This window comes from Mauremys mutica, chromosome 7 (assembly GCF_020497125.1).
Source record: "Mauremys mutica isolate MM-2020 ecotype Southern chromosome 7, ASM2049712v1, whole genome shotgun sequence".
NCBI classification, from domain to species: domain Eukaryota; kingdom Metazoa; phylum Chordata; order Testudines; family Geoemydidae; genus Mauremys; species Mauremys mutica.
The window spans coordinates 225509-248640 of NC_059078.1; the positions used below are offsets into that span (position 1 = coordinate 225509).

At 45.3% G+C, this 23132-nt stretch overlaps 1 protein-coding gene across 7 annotated transcripts in view; it reads left to right on the forward strand.

Moving 5' to 3' along the window:
• Positions 1-23132, forward strand: part of PLXNB1 (plexin B1) — a 211147-nt gene that overhangs the window by 71389 nt on the left and 116626 nt on the right. For 5 of the 7 annotated variants that reach the window (XM_045023174.1, XM_045023178.1, XM_045023176.1 and 2 more), the window contains exon 3: positions 6412-7555. The exons of the other annotated variants lie outside the window; for them this stretch is intronic. In XM_045023174.1, coding sequence (XP_044879109.1) covers positions 6413-7555 — 1143 coding nt within the window. In that variant the 5' untranslated portion in view covers position 6412. The remainder of the gene's footprint in view (positions 1-6411; positions 7556-23132) is intronic. 7 annotated transcript variants of the gene reach the window in all.

Here is a 23132-nt window from a genome sequence, read left to right on the forward strand (position 1 = left end):
CTTTAAGTATTCATTTTGAAGCCCTTTCACTGGGGAATATCTTTAAACCTCTCACCCTCTGGAAAGCAAGAAGAAAAAATGCTTCGGACTTTAGAGATTATGGCTTAGGGCTATGCAACGTTCCAGGGCTCTGTCCTGAGCAAAATGTCCAACACATTAAGTGTTTTTAATAATGGTCTATGTGATAGGCAGAATATTTAGGACTATATATGGTAACCAGGGGTGGCTCCAGGTCCCAGCACGCCAAGCGCGTGCTTGGGGCGGCATGCCGCAGGGGGCGCTCTGCCAGTCGCCGGGAGGGCGGCAGGCGGCTCCAGTGGACCTCCTGCAGGTGTGCCTGCGGATGCTCCACCGAAGCCATGGGATCAGCGGACCCTCCTCAGGCACGCCTGCGGGAGGTCCACCGGAGCCGCGAGACCGGCGATCGGCAGAGCGCCCCCCCGCGGCGTGCCACCGTGCTTGGGGCGGTGAAATGGCTAGAGCCGCCCCTGATGGTAACTTCCCTGTCACAGTTATGGGACTAGCTGCACCTCTGTCCCTTTTCTGGTCTCTCAATGCTCCCACCACTGGTGTTCGGCCACTCCCCGTTTGTGCGTTCATTTACACCAGTTCCACATTCCATGTGCTGAAACTGAAGTTTATACTGAATTTTTAACATGGTTAGCCTTTAGAGTTAACAGTTGATTAAAGTAGTGCTTTGCAGTAGAACTCACACATCTGTGAGCCACTGTTTCGAGCTCTTCGCAGAGTCAGGAAAACAACACTGTCTCACTTTATACTCAGTATATATTTGGAAGATTTGCTTCACAACGAGGAGGAATAGAATCTTTTTTTTTTCTTTTTTTCTTTTTTTTTGTAAAGTAAAATCTTAAGTACTGCAGAATCTGAATATTCCATATGACCAACAGACAGATGGACATGCCTCAGGACTAACAGCTTGTGTGTTTCAGTTGTATTACTGTTAGATGCCCCACCTTATTATCTATCAGTCAGTCTTGTGTCTCAGGAACTTTTTGTTGTGAGAAGGGGACCTTTGCTGGGAAGATGTAATTGGAGAGTTGGGGGTTAAAAGGAAGAGCAATGGGCACTTATGGACACAAGAAGATTAGGAAGGCCCGAAGGTTACAAAGGCCAGCAGGCCCTCCAGAGCCTGCAGGACCTTCCAGGATCACAGGAAATTAATCATGTTAGATATACTGACTTAATTTTTTTCAGAGTGGTATCTGTGTTAGTCTATACCAGCAAAAACAACGAGGAGTCCTTGTGGCACCTTAGAGACTAACACATTTATCTGGGCATAAGCTTTTGTGGGCTAAAACCCGATGAAGTGGGTTTTAGCCCACAAAAGCTTATGCCCAAATAAATGTGTTAGTCTCTAAGGTGCCACAAAGGCTCTTAGTTGGTTTTGACTTAATTTTCTTAACGTTGATGTATAAATGTCATAATTTCCTCCCCTGCTTTGGCTGCTTTAGGAGTCTGATATTATGACATTGACATTATGTAAAAGTTCCATAACAACTTGCTTATTGACTTTAAGAAATACCTATCAACAGATATAAATGTTTCTCCGTGACAGACACTTCAATAAAATCCTTCAATCCACTCCTTTCCCGTATACTAGAGGGAGAACCTGAGGTGAGTCCAGTGTTGTTTGAGATTCCTACCGAAGCAGTTTCTGTCAGAAGTGTTGGGAGCAGCGAATTCTAAATGTCCATTATCCACTGAGCATAAAAGCCCCTCTCTGTGTGTAACCTAAATGTAACCAGTGCTGGTGTGATGTGAATCAGTGTATGTGTGCGTTGAGGGCAGCGTGCCAGTGCTTCATGTCTGTGTGTGTCCTGGCAATGCTGTCTACTTACCTACAACAAGCACATGGAGTGTTTTCAGAGCTTCATAAAGCCCTGTAATTAATAGTGGATAGTACCTGTAACACTGTACACCCACAGAGCACCACAGACCATCTCTTTGTGGCAGGGCAGTAATATCTCCATTTTACAGGGGTAATAGCAGAAAGGTTATATGATTTGCCAAGTCAGTGGCATAGCCAAAATTAGAACCTGGCTTTTCCAGTTCTTACAATTACTATTATTATCTGTACTCGGTTGGTGTGCTGGGTGCTGTATCGAACCCAGAGGGGAAACAGTCCCTGTGCCAAGGAGTTTACTATCTAAAGTAGATACATCTCAGTTGAGTCTCACCGTTCATCAAGTGGTGATCTTCCCTCACAGCATTGCAGACTTGTTTTCTGCTGTAACGATCCTTGACGAACAGCATCATTTTGAGCTCAGCACAAAGATCAAATGGAGTCAGATTAGGGGTGGGGAGAGAAAAGTGTCAGTATTCGTCCAAGTTCTACCCACAAATTGAGCTCCGCCCATGTGAGCTGTCAAAGTGAGACACTGCTCATGGTAGATTGTAAGAACAGTCAAAATACGATGACGTGTGCTCTCTGAGGGCAAATGGGCACCTGAGCTTCAATATACTCATGGCTTCAGTGAGGCTTCAGTATACCCAGGCTTTTGCTAAGCTACGTGGGCTTGGCTACTATGTTGGGGGAAAAGAAAATCAGTGGTGGCATTCAGCATGCACCACCCCGTGTGGCACCAAAATGAGATGCTACTGGCAGCAGTTTGTACAAATCTGTGACCCACCCTCTCCTTTTTTGCATGAGGAATTAAATCATTAATACGCTTGACTAGGCAGCTGAGTTTACACTCTGATGAAATGAAGGGGCCGTTCACACCTCTCAGCCTAGGTGCGGGAACTAGGGGTGCAGGGGGTGCTTCCGCCTCACTGCCTTGAAGTGGTTTCCATCATATACAGGGTTTACAGTTTGTTTCAATGGCTCTCAGCACCCCCAATATACAAATTGTTCCAGCACCCCTGCCTCTCAGAGCTATTGTTCCAGACTCTGCATCAATTACACATTTGGCTCACAGTTGTGAGGTTTTCTTTGCAACTATAACAGTTGAAGGGTTTGTTTGTTTTTAATGAAAGCTGGGGTTTTGGAAAGCAATTTAATGCTTTCCAAGAGGTGCCAGGATAGAATGTGGAGCTTGCTGGTTGTTTCCAACAGGTGATGGGAAGTGATAACTTTCCATGAAGAAAGAGCTGTGGCCTTGCCAGAGAGTGACTAGCCTATGGATTCTGAAGAGATGGACAGTTCCTCTGAAGGAGGCTCGATCTTGCCCTTTTTCATAGTCATCTCCTATCTGCCCATTTCTGGCTGTTGCTCTTTAAGACTGATTTTTTTAAAATTACCTTTCAAGATTGGGCAGAAGTGCCTGCAGAGAACAAATGAGGGCCTGCAATGTGTCCCAAAATAACAGCTCTGTATTTCCACACTGGCTTAGTTGCTGCCTGGATAAGTCTGTGCAGGAAATAAGGAGAGAGCTGCTGCTACTCAGAGACTCGCAATATAAATGAATTATAATGTGATGCTTTGTCCTTAGAGAATTTAATACACTAAGACAGGGGTGGGGAATCTATGGCCTGCTGCTTCATTTCATCCAGCCCGCAGCAAGTCTTCGCACTGTGGGCTGGAAGCCCCCTTCAGGTAGTTGAAAGCAGCTATCAAATCCCCCATCACTCTTCTCTTCTGCAGACTAAACAAGCCCAGTTCCCTCAGCCTCTCCTCGTAAGTCATGTGCCCCAGCCCCCTGATCATTTTTGTTGCCCTCGGCTGGACTCTCTCCAATTTGTCCACATCCTTTCTGTAGTGGGGGACCCAAAACTGGACGCAATACTTTAGTTGTGGCTTCACCAGTGCCGAATAGAGGGGAATAATTTTCCCTCAATTTCCTGGCAATTCTCCTACTGATGCAGCCATTAGCCTTCTTGGCAACAGGGCACACTGCTGACTAATATCCAGCTTCTCATCCACTCTAATCCCCAGGTTCTTTTCTGCAGAACTGCTGCTTAGCTAGTTGGTCCCCATCCTGTAGCAGTGCATGGGATTCTTCCATCCTAAGTGCAGGACTCTGCACTTGTCCTTGCTGAACCTCATCAGATTTCTTTTGGCCCAATCCTCCAGTTTCTCTAGATCACTCTGGACCCTATCCCTACCCTCCAGTGTACCTACCTCTCCCCCCAGCTTAGTGTCATCTGCGAACTTGCTGAGGGTGCAATCTATCCCATCGTCCAGATCCATTAACAAAGATGTTGAACAAAACTGACCCGAGGACCGACCCCTGGGGCACTCCACTTGATACCGGCTGCCAACTGGACATTGAGCCGTTGATCACTACCTGTTGATCCCGACAGTCTAGCCGGCTTTTTATCCACTCTATAGTCCATATGGGGCCTAGGGGCCTGATATGCCGTCCGCTTCTGGGAGCAGCATGGAGCCTGGGCAGGCAGGGAGCCTATCTTACCCACTGTGCTGCTGACCGGGAGCCGCCTGAGGTAAGTGCCCAGCCAGAGCTTGCACCCCAAACCCCCTGCCCCAGGTCGGAACCCCCTCCTGCACCCTAAGTCCCTCCCAGACCCCAACCCCCAGCCCTGAGCCCACTCCTGCACTCCAGACCCCTTGGCCCCAGCCCGGAGCCCCCTCCTGTACCCCAAACCTTCCCCTGCTGCAGGGGGGAAGCCCCAAGCCTCCATGCCCCCCACCCCTTGCGGGGCTGTATGCGGCCCGTGACTGATTTTTTTCTTTGGGTCAATGGCCCCTGATAGAAAAAAGGTTCCCCACCCCTGCTCTAAGAAATGAGGTTTGAGTTATTGTCCAGTTCAGTCTCTCCAGAAGGCCTGTGATCATATTCAGGGCTGAATAAAGTAGCTATCTTTCTGAAAAGCAGCTAGGAGACTTTGTTTCCAAAGGATGCAACGAGAGAGGGGCACAGAGAATAAAACCCAAATACAGTGTGATGCTCTGGCCTGAGCGGACTGTCCGGTGCCCTCAGACAGATTGGAGGGATCTGTCTCAGTTTTACATTTTGATAACATTTGCCATGACCTTTAAATATTATTAGAGTAAGATGCATCAGGGTTGGGAAGGAGTGATCCTAACAGGGATATTCCAAAGGGCCTCAGGGAAATGAGTGCTGCTGATTTTTGAAGCTTCTCCCTGGGGTTCTACTGGTACAGCTGAGCCAACTATGACCTTTCACACTTAGATGGATGGTTACCATAGCAATGGATGCAGAATAGTGTTAGTCTGTGAATTGGTCAATAATAGAGAAACCTGGTTTATTTTGTTCCCTTTATTGGACTAGTGCTGAGGCTCAATATTGATTGCTGCAGATGTTCTTTAATAGGATATGAATGGAGCTGGAGGAAATGTATGTTTTTTACCTTGGAGGATGTGTAATAGGAACAATGCTGGTTCTTGGGAGCTTGTCAGGGTCTGTTTCGTATGAGTTTGAATAAAAAATCCAGAACAGGAACTATCCTTGTGAGACTTTCAAGTGACATTGATCTGAAATCTGAAATGCTACTATATGGGGTCAAAAATCTGAGGAAGAGAACTTGAAGGTAGGATTGGATGTGTGAGAAGAGAGGGAAGAAGTAGGATGCAAAAAACAATACTATTTCTCTGAACACTTACCGTTTTGCATGATTCAAATGCAGAACAGTTTGATTCTATAAACTGAGACCCACCTATACTGTACAAAAAAGTTTAAAATATATTTCAGTTCTATGGTGTAGCCAGAAATGAGCTGTATTTTTTTCTGAACCATGGTGTGTTATCATCATGATTTATTGCTCTTGAGTAATACCCATAATGTACTAGGTTCTCTCTAAACATATGGCCCCTGTCCTGGAGAACTCACAATACACATCCCTGCTAAAGCCTATGTCTGTAGTACAGTCCAGGAACATGGTTAAACAAGGCTCACTTCTGTTTGTATTGCAAGGACATATTGTGTTTTAGCTATTGTGCGGGGTTTCTGAGTTTGAACCAACTCCCTGACGTGCTAGTTTTTACAGTATAAATGGGATCTTCTGCCAGAGGTGGCATTGTTGGGTCAGAGGATCTATGCTTTGGCCAGATTTCTCTTGAGGAAACATGAATATTGATTCCCTGTTTCTAGGATAACCAGTCCAAGTTCTGGGCCTACAATGAAAATCTTGGTAATGGGGATCTCCACCAACAAATGAAGTCATCTGGTAAAAGTGTCCCAGGAATATCTGTAGTATTTTAGCCTCTCAACAATTTTATTTTACTCTGTGCTTGTCACCTTAACACCCTGCTGCACAAACAAAGCCATTGATGCTTCCATGGGCTTCCTGCTTTTGATATTCTTTAATAATTTTTCATTTGTTGTTATATCTCTGGCTATTTGGTCTCTAGATTTAGCCACTGTTCTCTTCACCGACCTCTTCTCATAATAAAAGTACAATGTTGAAGGACTGATTTGTGTAAACCTTCGCTCCTAGCTCCAAAGGGTAACAGCTTTCTCTCTCTTGCAGAATGTTTACCATGTCTCTGGGAACTTTCCTTCTTCCTGCTCTCTGTTTCCTGGGGGCAGTGATTCCAAGGGGACTGCAGTATGTCACCTTTTCACACAACAGCACAAAATTCCTTCACCTGACTATAGACTCTGAGTCTGGGACCCTTTATCTGGGGGCCACCAACTTTCTTTTCCAATTGACATCAGACCTGATGATGGAGAGCGCAGTTCAAACTGGGCCAGTTTTGGACAGCAAAGATTGTCTCCCCCCTGTCTCAAAGCTGGAATGTCCCCAGGCACACAACACTGACAATCACAACAAGCTGTTACTGGTGAATTCTGTGCAGGAGGAGCTCATTGTGTGTGGCAGTGTGCACCAGGGGATTTGTGAAAAAAGAAGCCTCAGATCCATTGACCACGTTCTCTTCCGACCGGAGAGCCCTGGAGACACTCAGTATGTGGCTGCAAATGACCCAAATATCACTACTGTGGGACTAGTAAGCCACTCAAAAGATGACGTGCCCCTGCTGTTTGTGGGACGAGGGTATACCAGCAGAGGGGTTGGAGGGGGTATCCCTCCTATTACCACCCGAAATCTCAGGACCCATGGGGGGAACATGCAAGAGGCAGACTCTCACTCCATCTTCTCCTATGAAGAAACGGCTAAGTTGGCTGTGGGTCGGCTCTCTGAGTATAACCACCATTTCATCAAATCCTTTACCCACCGATCCAGCGTTTACTTCCTGTTTTATCGCCGGGATCTGAAGTCCCAGTCACGGGAGTACAAGACCTACATCTCACGAATCTGTCTGGATGACTCTCACTATTACTCCTATGTGGAATTACCACTACTCTGTAGGAGCAAAGAGAAAACATACAGCCTACTGCAGGCTGCTTATGTCACCCAACCAGGCAGTGATCTGAGAAGAGGGAGATTCAGCACCCAAGGAGAAGTGCTGTTCACTGCCTTTTCTGCCTGGCAGGCTTCGTCTGGCAAACTGAGCGAGGAGTCTGCACTCTGTGTCTATTCAATGGAGGAAGTGGACCAACTGACCACTCGGACCAGGGATGTTTGTTATACGAAGGATGGGAAATCAGAGAATGGGTTAGAAGTGGCATATATTGAATACGATGTCAGTTCCAACTGTGTCCAGCTGCCAGCGGTAAGTGGCTGTCCTGAGCCTGATTATTGTTTACACTGTGTCTGTTTTACATCGCTCTGGCAGTGTAAATAGGCCTAAAAATGAGTGTAACTGACTTTGCACCCTTTTCAAGGCTTCTTTACAGTGGCAGAATGGGGTAAAGGTGCCTTCCTGTAAAGGGGAATCAAGACGGATGTGTGTGCATGTGTGGGTGGTGGTGGTAGGTCTGTAGTGGCTCTCTAATGCCATGCGGCGCTATCTGCAATTCCAGTGTAAACCCCATTTTCCAGGGATTTATAATTAAATATGTTATGGGTTGAGTGCCATCCCCAGCTGTGGGTCTGTAGGAGATAGTATCTTAAAAGACCTTGAAAGAACAGTGTATAGCTCCCATGCTACTATTAGAATATGATGTGGGAACAACTGATACTTTCCTTTCAAACTCAACCTCTCCTATCTCCCTACCACCGCTTGTTGATGCCTCTGTTCTTTCACTCCCTCAGCAGGTTTACCAGCAGAGAGAACTGAAAGAATTGGGTCACATCCTGCCATGTGGGATGCATATGGAGGGGCCAGCTTCCAGGATTGGATTCAACCTGTGGAAACATTGATTCTTGAAACCCCTAGTTACAGTGTCTTGAATTGAAGTTTGTAATGATTTTGCTGAATCTGTTCCATAGGGTGGGGTGTAGTTAAGTGCCTGCCCCCTTGGATCCCAGACGGATGTCAAGAACACAATATACATTATAGAGGTTTCATGTTAAAGAGAACAGGAACAAAGAGATAATTTAAACAAAAGCAAGTCTCTTTGGCAGCAATTCTTTCTTTCCCCATAAATCACTAGTCCTGGAAGATTTTGTGTTTGAAGAATAGTTGTCCCCACAACCTAGCTCCTCTTTCTTTTGGAAAGTGCATAATCCTCTTTACGGGCATCACTTACATTTCTATGGCAACAGAAGGATGGGACATATTCACTGCAGGAAAATGGAATATGAGTCGATAGTATGAAATAGCTTGAAAACCCTGATTCAAATAGGTATACTAACTGTTTTTGTTTGTACTGTGATGTCATCAGCACTTAGAAGCTAAATAGGAGTTGACCTGCTCTGTTCTTGGAAGGGGGACTGCTAAGGAAAACCTAAATAGGGCAGGAAGTGATGTTGGGTCTCGCCTCTGAGACACTACTGGATTCAGTGCTCCAGCATGGTGCTGGAGATTACTTCTTTTTTAATCTGAGGACTAAAATCTGAGGCCTTGGCCACTTGTGGTTACTGAAATCCCTATGCCAGTTTTCAGTAGAGTAGGATGTTAATCTAGTGACTTCCTTTAAAGAATAGTACATAGTATGCAGTCATCTTCTAAGTGTTGTTTTACAAAGCATGCAAGATGTACTGCAGACTTTAGGTCTCAGAAATAATGTTTATGTGGTCCAAAAGCACTTTTGAGAGTGTACTATTTCTGCTGTATTTGTAGCAGAGTTTAGAAGGCTGGCAGGAGAGCTTAGGAGTGAAGGGAGAGGCTCAGAGCAGAGGGGGCCTGAAATGAGGAAGAATATTTGTGAGCTGAGAAGCAGGGGACCCCGTTGAGTTCATGTAGAGATTCTTTGATAGAGTAACAAGCCTTGTGGATGGGGGGAAGCAGTAGACATGGTATATCTTGATTTTAATAAAGCTTTTATACTGTCCCACGTGACCGTCTCATAAACAAACTAGAGAAATGCAACCTACATGCAGCTACTATAAGGTGGGTGCAAAACTGGTTGGAAAACCATTCCCAGAGAGTCGTTATTAGTGGTTCAGAGTCATGCTGGAAAGGCATAATGAGTGGGATCTCGCAGGGATCAGGTATGGGTCTGGTTCTGTTCAATATCTTCATCAGTGATTTAGATAATGACATAGAGAGTACACTTATAAAGTTTGTGGATGATGCCAAGCTGGGAGGGGTTGCAAGTGCTTTGGAGGATAGGATTAAAATTCAAAATGATCTGGACAAACTGGAGAAATGGTTTGAAGTAAATAGGATGAAATTCAGAGTACTCAATTTAGGAAGGAACAATCAAGTGCACACATACAAAATGGGAACTGACTGTGTAGGAAGGAGTACTGCGGAAAGGGATCTGGGGGTCATAGTGGATCACAAGCTAAATATGAGTCAACAGTGTAACACTTGAAAAAAAACCAACACCATCATTCTGGGATGCATTAGCAAGAGTATTGTAAGCAAGACATGAGAAGTAATTCTTTTGCTCTACTCCGCTCTGATTAGGCCTCAACTGGAGTATTATGTCTAGTTCTGGGTGCCACATTTCAGGAAAGATGTGAATAAATTGGGCAGAGTCCAGAGAAGAGCAACAAAAATGATTAAAGGTCTAGAAAACATGATCTGTGAGGGAAGATTGGAAAAATTGGGTTTGTTTTGTCTGGAAAAGAGACGACTGGGAGGGGACATAATAGTTTTCAAGTACGTAAAAGGTTGTTACAAGGAGGAGGAAGAAAAATTGTTTTTCTTAACTCTGAGGATAGAACAAGAAGCAATGGGCTAAATTGCAGCAAGTGGGGTTTAGGTTGGACATTAGGAAAAACTTCCTGTCAGGGTGGTTAAGCACTGGAATAAATTGCCTAGGGAGGTTGTGGAATCTCCATCATTGGAGATTTTGGGTTAGACAAACACCTGTCAGGAATGGTCTAGATCAGGGGTAGGCAACCTATGGCATGTGAGCTGAAGGCAGCACTTGAGCTGATTTTCAGTGGCACTCACACTGCCTGGCTTCTGGCCACCAGTACGGGGGGGGGCTCTGCATTTTAATTTAATTTTAAATGAATCTTCTTAAACATTTAAAAAACCTTATTTACTTTACATACAACAATAGTTTAGTTATATATTATAGACTTATAGAAAGAGATCTTCTAAAAATGTTAAAATGTATTATTGGCACGCGAAACCTTAAATTAGAGTGAATAAATGAAGACTCGGCACAGCACTTCTGAAAGGTTGCTGACCCCTGGTCTAGATAATCAGTCCTGCCACGAGTGCAGGGGACTGGACTAGATGATCTTTCGGGTTCCTTCCAATTTTATGATTCTAAGATCATCAGCTATTTACCTGGCCCTCCCCCATGATTCCTGAAGTCACCTTCCCCTCTACTCCACAGCTACCCTCTTCTTCCTATTCTACCTAACAAACTGACATGCAGATGGTCAGAGACATGCACACACCATGGTCATCCACGGGGGTTGAACCCAGACCTTCATGTTTTTATGCATTTTCAATACAAACTGCATGCCGAAGTTGTGGTGCTGCACAGAATGAATGAAATCAAAGAGTGGGGATTTCCAAAGTGCTTGAGGGAGTTAGATAACCAACTCTCACAGGCAGTTTTGAAAATCCTCCTTCCAAAACAAATAGCGCAAAATACTGTCCTGATTGAACTGGATGGGAGGGGGATATCGAGGGGTCTAGTATTCCAAGGTCCCTGCTGTATAGTTCAGGTCTTATCTGCCACATAAGACATGGGATCTTATTAACAGATTTATCCAATGGCATGTGAATTTCTCAGCAGACTTCATCCTCCACCATTCAGTGTGTGGACGCGGTTGTCGTTAAAATTGTATCTAACAGCATGTATGCTTCTGTGCCAGCTCCAGCCTGCTTCATTCAGTGTGTGAGTGGAAGCGGCTGTCAATGAACATTTTATTCAGAGGGAGTTTTAACTCCTTCAACTTCAATGGCGGCAGCTCATGCATTATTTAGGAATAATGCTAATTAAATGTGTACTTTGTGTCTCCTTGTAAACTAGCTTCTGCACAAGGTTTATGTTGTAAATCTTTTCCCGGGTTAGCATCAGACTCTGTTTTCAATATATGGGGATAGAAATATTAGACATTTCACAACCATTTCAATACAGCCCGTCAGGGTGGATTTGATTTAAATCAGGAAGACTCGATTTAATCATGGATTTTTACATAAAAGTGCATTCTTGTTGGTTGTTATAACTTTAATACATATTCTTCACAGCTCAGAGATAATGTGGGTTTCATTTTAGAAGGTACACACTATAGATTTTTAAAGTGATCTATTTTGAAAACTTTTCAGACTAGTTTTACAGTTATATAAGAAAATGAATGACTGTTCGGTTATTTCATTTTACCAAAGGTAATTGAAGCAGATATTTATGAAGTCATTGGGAGGGAGGTGAACTATCTCCAATTCAATAGGTTAATCATTAATATTTGGAGGATTTTTTTGCCATGCTGAATTAGGAGGAGAACATCACCAGACAGACATTTAAATTGTTTTATTTAACTAAAACAACAATGTTATGTATTCTGGATTTTTTTCTTCAACAGCAAACATATAATATTTTAACAAAACAAGCATATGAATTTTTGGATTTAGTTAAACATTCAAGTTTTTTAAAATCAGGTTTGTTTTTGTTAAAATTGTTTTTACCTAAAATAGTTTAATGAAATATTAAAAATAAATAAATAAAGCAACTACATCAGCCAGGTCAATATGCGAAACTTAAAATATTGGCTTCTGCAGCTAACGCAGTCATCTACACCTTCATTTTCGTGTTTGTTCATAATCTGAAAAAGAAAAACCAAACTTTCCTGCTTTTTCAGGTCCCAAACAATTTCTCAATTTGGAATGAATTAGTGCAAAGGAAGAAAATATTCTTTCTACACTGGCAGAAGACGCTACTGCTGTTAAAAGTGAGATTATCACTTCAACAGTCTCTGAATCCAAGTGTTTAACTGACTTCCTCCAATTCACTTGTGGGACTTGCTTTAAAACATCATCAGCAAACATATATTTTCATAGAATCATAGAATATCAGGGTTGGAAGGGACCTCAGGAGGTCATCTAGTCCAGTGGGTATCAGACTAGGGCCGCCACTTGTTCAGTGAAAGCCCCTGGTGGGCCGGGCCGGTTTGTTAACCTGCCGCGTCCGCAGGTTTGGCCAATCGCTGCTCCCACTGGATGCGGTTCGCCGCTCCAGGCCAATGGGGGCTGCAGGAAGGGCGGCCAGCATGTCCCTCGGCCCGCGCCGCTTTCTGCAGGCCCCATTGGCCTGGAGCGCGTAACCGCAGCCAGTGTGAGCCACGATCAACTGAACCTGCAGACGCGGCAGGTCAACAAACCAGCCCGGCCTGCCAGGGGCTTTCCCTACACAAGCGGCGGCCCTAGTTTGAGAACCACTAATCTAGTCCAACCCCTTGCTCAAAGCAGGACCAATCTCCAACTAAATCATCCCAGCCAGGGCTTTGTCAAGCCTGACCTTAAAAACCTCTAAGGAAGGAGATTCCACCACCTCCCTAGGGAACCCATTCCAGTGCTTCACCACCCTCCTAGTGAAAAAGTTTTTCCTAATATCCAACCTAAACCTCCCCCACTGCAACTTGAGACCATTACTCTTTGTTCTGTCATCTGGTACCACTGAGTACAGTCTAGATCCATCCTCTTTGGATCCTCCTTTCAGGTAGTTGAAAGCAGCTATCAAATCCCCCCTCATTCTTCTGCAGACTAACTAGGCCCAGTTCCCTCAGCCTCTCCTCATAAGTCATGTGCTCCAGCCCCCTAATCATTTTTGTTGCTCTCTGCTGGACTCTTTCCATTTTTCCACATCCTTCTTGTAGTGTGGGGCCCAAAACTGGACACAGTACTCCAGATGAGGCCTCACCAATGCCGAATTGAGGGGAATTTGTCTAGGTCCCTCTGTATCCTATCCCTACCCTCCAGCATATCTACCACTCCTCCCAGTTTAGTGTCATCTGCAATCTTGCTGAGGGTGCAATCCATGCCATCCTCCAGATCATTAATGAAGATATTGAACAAAATCGGCCCCAGGGTCAACCGTTGGGGAACTCTGCTTGATACCGGCTGCCAACTAGACATGGAGCCGTTGATCGCTACCCGTTGAGCCCGACGATCTAGCCAGCTTTCTGTCCACCTTATAGTCCATTCATCCAGCCCATACTTCTTTAACTTGCTGGCAAGAATACTGTGGGAGACTGTATCAAAAGGTTTGCTAAAGTCAAGGGATAACATGTCCACTGCTTTCCCCTCATCCACAGAGCTAGTTCTCATCATAGAAGGCAGTTAGGTTAGTCGGGCATGACTTGCCCTTGGTGAATCGATGCTGACTGTTCCTGATCACTTTCCTTTCCTCTAAGTGCTTGAAAATTGATTCCTTGAGGACCTGCTCCATGATTTTTCCAGGAACTGAGGTGAGGCTGACTGGCCTGTAATTCCCCAGATCCTCCTACTTTCCTTTTTTAAAGATGGGCACTACATTAACCTTTTTTCAGTGATCCGGGACCTCTCCCGATCACCATGAATTTAACAGGTAATCCTGCCATCCGTCTCCACCCTCTGACAAACAGAGGCTAGGGACACCATTCCTTACCCATCTTGGCCAATAGCCATTAATGGACTTAACCTCCATGAATTTATCTAGTTCTCTTTCATAGAGGTTAAGTCCATTAATGGCTGTTAGCCAGGATAGGTAAGGAATGGTGTCCCTAGCCTCTGTTTGTCAGAGGGTGGAGATGGATGGCAGGATTACCTGTTAGGTTCAGTCCCTCTGGGACACCTGGCATTGGCCACAGTCGGCAGACAGTATGGTGGTCTGGATGGACCTTTGGTCTGACCCAGTATGGCCATTCTTATGTTCTTAACTTTTCTTAAACATTACATGAATATATTGTCTCATACTATAGAATTAGAATTTATAATCCCTATTCCATGATGTGATGTCTTTGAGCTATAATGTATATTAATTAAAACCATCTTTAGATAGGTTTTTTCCTCAAAAAAAATTTTATCAAAAATATCCGATTTAAATAAAAAAATTGATTTTTTTGATTTTTTTTTAATCATTGATTTTTATCCACTCTGCAGTTCCTTCAGCTGGAAAAGCATTTACTCTGCTCTCTCTAAAGTTTTCAGGAAAAGCAACTTCACCCTGAAAGTTTGTTGGAACATTCTGAAAACATACAGGCTTTTTAATTAGATTTAGGGTGAGAGTATAGAAAATAAGCCTTATAATTAAATGCTGGTAGCAACCTTACTTATACAGAGGCTATTGGTCACCATTAATTAAAAGCATGAATGAGGCTGCTGCAGGACTTCTAAGTTCTACATAGCTCTTGTGAATGCTGCACAGAACCAGGGACACGACAACGAGGTACATGATATGTGTTGTGGGCTCAGTACTCTAACCTGACTGCATTGCAAGGAAGGCGGGGGAGAGAGAGACAGAGGACGGGGATCACACAGCTTGTGAGATCTCTGGCTTGAGGTATTCTCTGCTACATTTCTACTCACTGAAATCTTTTCACAGGCTATAAAACTATCAGAATTATTGTCAATGAATAAAAGAAGAGCCTCGGTCCTATTCTGTGGAGAGGGACAAATATTCATCGTGTTCCATTGGTTGGGGTTACATAGTTAATCCCACGCATGGTCCCTGCAGTGCACTGATACTGATGGGAAGTTTGTGCAAAGATCATCTCCTTATAAAGTAACCAGACTTTGTTAGAAAAGTTGCTGTTGCATTCACCATCACACAGAGGGAATGATGATGCTGGGTAGTTTTGGGCACAGCTGTTTCTTCCTTTTGGCTGTTTACCTGTTTTTAGCTTTTGGTAAAAGTTGGTCATCATTAGGGTTCAGTGTCAACACTCAATTAAGATAAATGGAGTAGTCCACACATTTTGTAGAGCTGCTGGTTTAGGATGTATAAGACAGTACAGCATCAGGGTCCCATTCAAAAGGCTCTTCACAACTATAAAGGCTTGAAACTTTTTTTAAATGGTAATTTAGATGTGGTACAATCTCAGTCTGCCATATGGACAGTGTAAACACATTTTGTGGCTAGGAGCATGACATCCCAGCTATACAGACTTAAATGCCTAACATTATATATGGTGAAAAGATTACTGGCTGCAGTTTTAAAAACTGCCTAATAATTGGGTAACCGGATAAATAAAAAAGCATAAGTCGCCAGGCCTAGATGGAATACACAGAAGAGTTCAGAAGGAGCTTGAGAATGAAGTAGCTGAGCTGCTAGCAGAAATATGCAATCTCTGATTAAAAACGGGTACTACATTTTGGGATTAGATAACAAATATTGTACCCACTTTTTTAAAAAATTCTAGATGTGATTTGGGGAATTACAGACCAATAAGCTTTGCATCTAAACATGGTAAATTGTTTAAAACAGTAATTAAAAATAGGATAATACCACAGCTGGAAGATCATGATATGTTAGGGTCTAATCAGCATGGTTTTTGCAATGGAAAATCATGTTTTGCTTATATATTATAATTCTTTGAATGTGTCAATAAAGTAGTGGGTAAAGGAGAAGTATTTCACAGAATTGATTTAGACTTTCAAAAGGCCTTTCACAGGGGTCCTCTTTAGAGGCCACTAAAGAAGTTAAGTAGTCAGAGATGAGTAACCAAGTATTGTCCTTGATCAAAAACTAGGTAAAAGATTGGTAAATAATAAAAATAAATGGTGAATTTTAATAATGGCAGAAGGTTAACAGGGGTTGCCTTAAGGTTCAGTACTAGGTCTGGTCTTCTTTCTCATATCTATTAATGACCTGGAAAGGGTGTGAGTTGTGTGGTGGCAAAATCTGTAGATGCCACAAAATTATTGACATTAGTTAAACCTGGAGAAGATTGTTGAGCCCTTCAGAGGGTCCTGATCAAGTTAGGTGAATGGGCAACATGATGATGGCAAATGAAGTTTAGTGTTGGTAAATGCACAGTAATGCACATTGGAGAGAAAATTTTGAATTACTCCTACATGTCACAGGGTTCTAAATTAATGATATTGACTTGGGAAAAGGACCTAGGTGTCGTCCATGAAGACTTCTGCTCCATGTATAGCTGCAGTTAAAAAAATGTAATTGGGAATAATATGAAGAATATCATAATGCCGTCATATAAAGCAAAGGGTTTTCCTCAGATGGAATACTGTGTGCAGTGTAGTTCACCCAGTCGCACAAAGGATATTGCAGAATTAGAGGAATTCAGAGAAGGGTGATAAGAATGATTAGGGACATGGAAAAATGCTTAGAAAAGTTTGGGTTTGTGTAGAGGAAAAAGGGGAGCATACTAAAATAAACAAAATGGTAATGCTAGAGAGAAGGTGAATTGGGAGCGTCTACTCTCTCTGTTTTTATATACAAGAAAAGGGAATATTCAATAAGATTGAAATGTGTGAAGTTAAAACAGATAAAAGGAAATAGTTTTTCCATAGGCACTGGTTTTTACTTTTCCCCAGGGGTGCTCCATCCCTGCTTCACCCCCAGGCCCTGCCCCTCACTCCGCCCTTTCCCCCAGGGCCCCACCCTCTCATTGCTCTCTGCCCTCCCTCAAGCCACTCCCCAGATGAGATGATTGGCGACGCCCTAATCAGCTGTGGCTGGTAGGTGCTGAGCACCCACTATTTTTTTTCCATCGGTGCTCCAGCCACGGAGCACCCATGGAGTCAGAGGCTAAGAGTCTTTCACACCAGGCATAATTGGATTGTGGAACTCACTGCTGCACAATATCATTGAAGCCAAGTATTTAGCAAGATTCAAAGAGTGATTTACTTATGGAGGCACTGGTTGTGACTCCGTATTTAAGATGGAGTTACATTGCGAACTTAAAGCAGGGATTCCCAACCTCTTGGTCTGTTTGAAAAATACAGAATATCCTACCCACAGCTACTGTACATGTTCTGAAGACTTTATGGCTTATTACAACAATCTATAACCCATTAACAACTGCCCCAGCTGCTTTCCCTCCTGTGGTCCCCCCATAACTGGGAGGGTGTTAAAGGGCCACTTCACCCTGAATGGTCCCTTGAAATAGATGTTAATTACTTATGCTAAACAATCTGTTCCACCTTGTATTTAACTGTGACACATTTCTCAGACCTGAGGAAGAATTTTGTGTCACTTGAAAGCTTGTCTCTCTCACCACAAGAAGTGGGTTCAATAAAAGATATTCTGTCTCCCACCTTGTCTCTCTAAACCTAGGAAATTCAGTTAATTCAGTTACCTTGTTTGTGTTTCTTTTAGGTGTAAGGTGAATAGTGCACAGGGCACTCAAATATTCTTCACTCTGTCCCCTGCAGTGATGCCATGAAGGGAGAAGAGGAAAACAATCAAACATATCTAGAAACATCAGTTTAGTCAAATCTGGGAGCACAAAAGTAGCCCTAGCCCTCTGACTATTGCCTGGAATCGCTGCAGGATGGAGTGAGGGCTTGGGGCCCATAGCTGGGCATTGCTTACCTCAGGGGTTCCCAAACTGTGGACTGTGGCCCAAAAATGGGCTGCAACACAGTCCTGCATAGTCTGCTGGTGCAACAATGTGAGGCATTTGAGAGGGACATAGAGGGTGTTGCTCCCCGAAACTGTATAAGTTGATATTGGGGGGCACAATTTAAAGGTTCAGTCGCTCCCTGAAAAGCTCGAGTCACGCCCCCCCCATCTGGCAGGCCCCCTCCCATCTGCAGGGCACCTAGCACCACCATGTCTGACTGGTAAGCGGATGAGGAGGAGGAGGAGTCCCAGGCTGGGAGCTGGCCACCAATCCCCTTCGCTGGTGGAGTGGTGGCTGGGGATGGCCCCTCCGGGCCAGAGGAGCCCAGCACTCCAAGCGGGCAGCAGAGGGCATAGTGGAGCCGGTGGGTGGAGGCAAGGAGAAGGGACCAGTCCCAAGAGGCAGCGGCTCCCAGGGCAGCTAGAGGAGGCTGGAGGGTTCACAGCAGTTACCACTCTGATCTGCCAGAGCCTGAGATCTGTGGCTATCGGGCCCTCCGGAGTATCAGCCCCGTGGCCCCCCTGGGACTGGGGCTCGGCGGTGCTGCTCTGTTTCCGCCTGGACAATGCTGTGATCAGGATCGTCACAGGTAATGGCTGGGCCTGGCCCGAGCCCATGCCTGGCCCCCGGCACTGGCAACCCCCAAACCTTTCCTTCCTGGGCTTGGGGTGCCTGTGAGGTGCATCAGGGTGGTGGGTGGGAGACTGTAGCTGGACTGCCAGGTGACGTGCTCAAGGTACTCAGCGGGCTGCTGAGGTGGACGGTGTTGGCGGGGTCTGGCTGTGGCACCTGCATGGCCTCTTCACCCTCTCGCTGGCCCTGGTCCCTGCTGAGGTGAGGTGCCACGCATGCCCCATGATGCCCCTCTCTCTGATGGATGTGTAGCAGCCCGGGGAGGCCAGGCTGCGTGCTTGGCAGCTCCTTGCCTGATTTCCCATTTGGTCAGTCTAAGGATAGCTTGCCTGCCTGGTGGGCGAGGTGGGAGGAGGCACTATCAAACTGTATACGTTGACATAATGATTAAAATTAATACTTTTCCTCAAGGAGTGTTGATAGTAGGCGGCAGTGCCTACTGCAGCTGCACAGATGGGCCTCAGGGAACAAAGTTTGAAACCTCCTTGCTTACCTCACACTTTGGATTGAAGTGTAACCTTCCCTTTGGAGTTCCTGGGCTTGTAACACTTGGTTCTGAGGTAACTATGTCATGGGCTCACTCTAAGTCTTTCCACCACAACCCCAGCTGGGAATAAAATCATTAAAAGGAAGAGGCAGTGACTCCCCTGGCCCAGAGAGAGTGAGAGTGGAGCTCCTGGCACATAGGCCTGTGGTTAGCCGAGTAGGCCCCAGTCCATTGTCTCTTGTGTGTTTAGGAGTGGACCCGAAGGGGTTCGGCTCTGCTCAGCTGGGAGTCTCCCATGCCTTCTCCAGGGAGGCAGCTTTGAGCCTTGTCCCAGCATGAGGCCTCTGGGTGTTGCCTCAACAGAAATCCAAACATTCCTTAGCCCCACCCTGCTCCTGGCGGTTGCACTAGGACCCAGGTGTGTGGGAGCAGCAGCAGGAAACTGGGCTTGAACCCACCTGCCCTTTGCCTGGAGGGCAAAGGGCAGGGCTGGGACTGGGGCAGTGTGCAGTGCAGCACAGACCAGAGCACTGAGCTGCGTTCAACCAGCTGGGATCCCAGGGCTGTGCTGGCTATGCCAACCCCCTCTGCACGGTGCCTGGTTGGGGCTGGGGGGGCTGAGTGGGAAGCCCTGAGTCAGGTGCTCTTGTTTTGGGGGTTGGCTACTTCCTGGAGGACCCAGGACCTGGGAGCCTTCTCTGCAGCCTTAAAATACTGTATGGGAGTATTCTTTTGGGGTTTCTTGTTTAGTGTCCATATATGAAACATCATAGGGTAAAAAAAACTAATGAAAATCCGACCCCCCACCCCTAAAAAACCCCTAAGTTACAAAGGAGTTATGGTTGAGAGCACCTATCAGTAAGTTAATGGTTAAACATATTACAGGATTGTTGTAATTAAATTCTTTAATTGTCACACCAATGCTAGGAGCTTGAATAACAAACAAGAATGGGAATTGCTCTTTTATTAGCATAAATTTGATCTAGGTGGTGTTACTGACGCCTGGTAGGGTGATTTGCCTCACTGGAATGTTAAAATGTTATTATCTAGTTAGGAATGATCAAATGGGCAAAAGGAGAGAGGGAGTGGCACTCCATGCCAAAAATGGAAATACTTGTTTCTGAGTCACTGATAACTTGGAAGAAAAGATCCTGAATGCTTATGGATCTCTGTCTTAACAGATAAACCACAAGATCGGGTACTAATGTGTGTCAGCTACAGAGCATGAAATCACATTAGGGAACAGGATTGCTTCTTAAACACTTATGTATAACAGGGAAAAATCTGCATGATTGTGGGGGACTTCAGTCTGAGTGACATATACTGGAGGCCTCATGCTGCCATTACTGAAACACCCTCCGAATTTCTAAATATTATAGATGACAATTTCCTAACACAAAGTTTGCATCCGACATAGGGAATTTTGTGTTAGACCTAGTACTGACAGATTGTGATACTTCTGAGACTGCTTAAGCCTGATGAGTCAGCCCTGAGCCAGAGTGTGATGAGTCATCAGAGGCAATTACCTGCAGGTTTTGTGATAGGCCCTATGCCATTCAGGCAGGGTTCAGTCAACCACAGGTGAGGACCCATGATCCCAAAGCAGGTATATAGGCTTCTAAGGGAAGCAGTCTCTCCAGTCTGCTCAATATTGCTATCTGACTGGGAGCATTCCCATTGCCTGTAGTTTCAACAGGAGCAGGGGGGGTTGAATTGGTTGGAGGTTCTGAGGGGGGCTGGGAGAGGGCGGGGGCAGGCTGTTTTGGGGGGCACAGCCTTCCCTACCTGGCCCTCCATACCGTTTCGCAACCCCGATGTGGCCTCGGGCCAAAATGTTTGCACACCCCTGGACTAGATTATCACAGAGGTCCTTTCTGGCTTTGGAATCCATGAATATCTCAAAACCAAGTGTTATAAACCCAGAGAATTCAGAGTTAAGGTTACAGTTAGGCCTGGACTATACTTAAAATTTAGATCAATGTAGCTGCATCACTAAGGGTGTGAACAATCCACACCCCTGAGTGAAGTAGCTATGCTGACCTAGCCCCCAATATAGATTCAACTAGGTAAATGAAAGAATGCTTTCATTGACCTAGGCCTGGTCTACACTACGCATTTATACAGAATTTAGCAGCGTTAAACCGAATTAACCCTGCACCCGTCCACACAACGAAGCCCTTTATTTCGATATAAAGGGCTCTTAATATCGATATCTGTACTCCTCCCCAACGAGGGGAGTAGTGCTCAAATCGGTATTGCCATTTCGGAATAGGGTTAGTGTGGCCGCAATTCGACGGTATTGGCCTCCGGGAGCTATCCCACAGTACACCATTATGACTGCTCTGGACAGCAAACTGGAGTCGGATGCACTGGCCAGTGCATCCAGGAAAAGCCCCGCGAACTTTTGAATTTCATTTCCTGTTTGCCCAGTGTGGAGAGCTGATCAGCACAGGTGACCACGCAGAGCTCATCAGCACAGGTAGCTATGCAGTCTGAGAATCAAAAAAGAGCTCCAGCATGGACTGCACGGGAGGTACTGGATCTGATCGTTGTATGAGGAGAGGATTCTGTGCTAACAGAACTCCGTTCCAAAAGATGAAATAAAAAAACATTTCAAAAAATTTCCAAGGCCATGATGCAGAGAGGCCACAGCAGGGACTCAGTACAGTGCCATGTGAAAGTTAAGGAGCTCAGACAAGCCTACCAGAAAACCAAAGAAGCAAACGGAAGGTCCGGGGCAGGGCCGAAAACATGCCGCTTCTACGCTGAGCTGCATGCAATTCTAGGGGGGTCCACCACCAGTATCCCACCCCTGTCCGTGGATTCTGAGGTGGGGATAATCTTAACCGTGCCTGAGGATTCTGCGGACGAGGAAGATGAGGAGGAGGAAGAGAAGCTTGCAGAGAACACACAGCACTCTGTTCTCCCCAACAGCCACGAGCTTTTTCTCAGCCTGACAGAAGTACCCTCCCAAGCCACTATCCCAGACAATAAAGCCATGGAAGGGACCTCTGGTGAGTGTACCTTTGTAAATATAAAACATGGTTTAAAAGCAAGTATTTTTTAATGATTAATTTGCCCTGAGGACTTGGGATGCATTCGCGGCCAGTACAGTTACTGGAAAAGTCTGTTAACATGTCTGGGGATGGAGCGAAAATCCTCCAGGGACATCTCCATAAAGCTCTCCTGGAGGTACTCCAGAAGCCTTTGCAGAAGGTTTCTGGCCAGGGCAGCCTTATTCCGTCCTCCATGGTAGGACACTTGACCACGCCATGCATGTAGCAAGTAATCTGGTATCATTGCATGACAAAAAGCCTAGCTGCGTATGGTCCCGGTGTTTGCTGGCATTCAAGCAACATCCGTTCTTTATCTCGCTGTGTTATCCTCAGGGAGTGATATCGTTCATGGTAACCTGGTTGAAATACAGGAATTTAATTAAGGGGACAGAGATGGTTGGGCTGTTTGCCTGTTGCTTAAAAGAAATCCTTCCCTGCATTTAGCCAAGTAGGGCATGGTGGGTAATTGGCGCTGAGCTTTTTCGCGTTTGGCTAGCTGGGATCTTCCCTGCTACCCGCCACGCGGTGGGGGGGAGGGTGGCTAGCAGCGATCTTCCATGATACCAGCTACGCGGTGGGGGGAGGGGTAAAGCGATCATCCCAGAGAATTGGATGGGTGCGGTTCTGGTGCTGCACGTTAACAGGAAAGAAGCAGCACTCAATGGGCTTTGCTTGCTATTTGGGAAAGGAGGGCGCTGGATATATGAAGGCTGCAGAAGCCAAAAGACAATGGCTTACCATGGCCGTATGCAAGCCGAATTCTGCTGCCTGGACCTGCGTCTGTGATCTCTAACACCAAAGCCGCAGGCACTCAATATTAAGATGCAAAATGCGACCTTGTAGTGAGATCACATGTGCTATGTAAGGTGAATAGTGTTGTTCATCATGAAAGAGTATAACCATTGTTCTCTAAAATGTATCTTTTTAAATACTTCTCTCCCTTTTTTCCCTCCCTCATGCAGCTGCAAATTTTTCAAGTCTCCCTCCTCCGTCCCGAAGGCTAACTCAGATAAGGTGGCAGAAAAAAAAGACGCGAGACTAAATGTTCTCGGAAATCATGGAAGTGACCCGCAATGAAAGAGCTCATCTGAATGAGT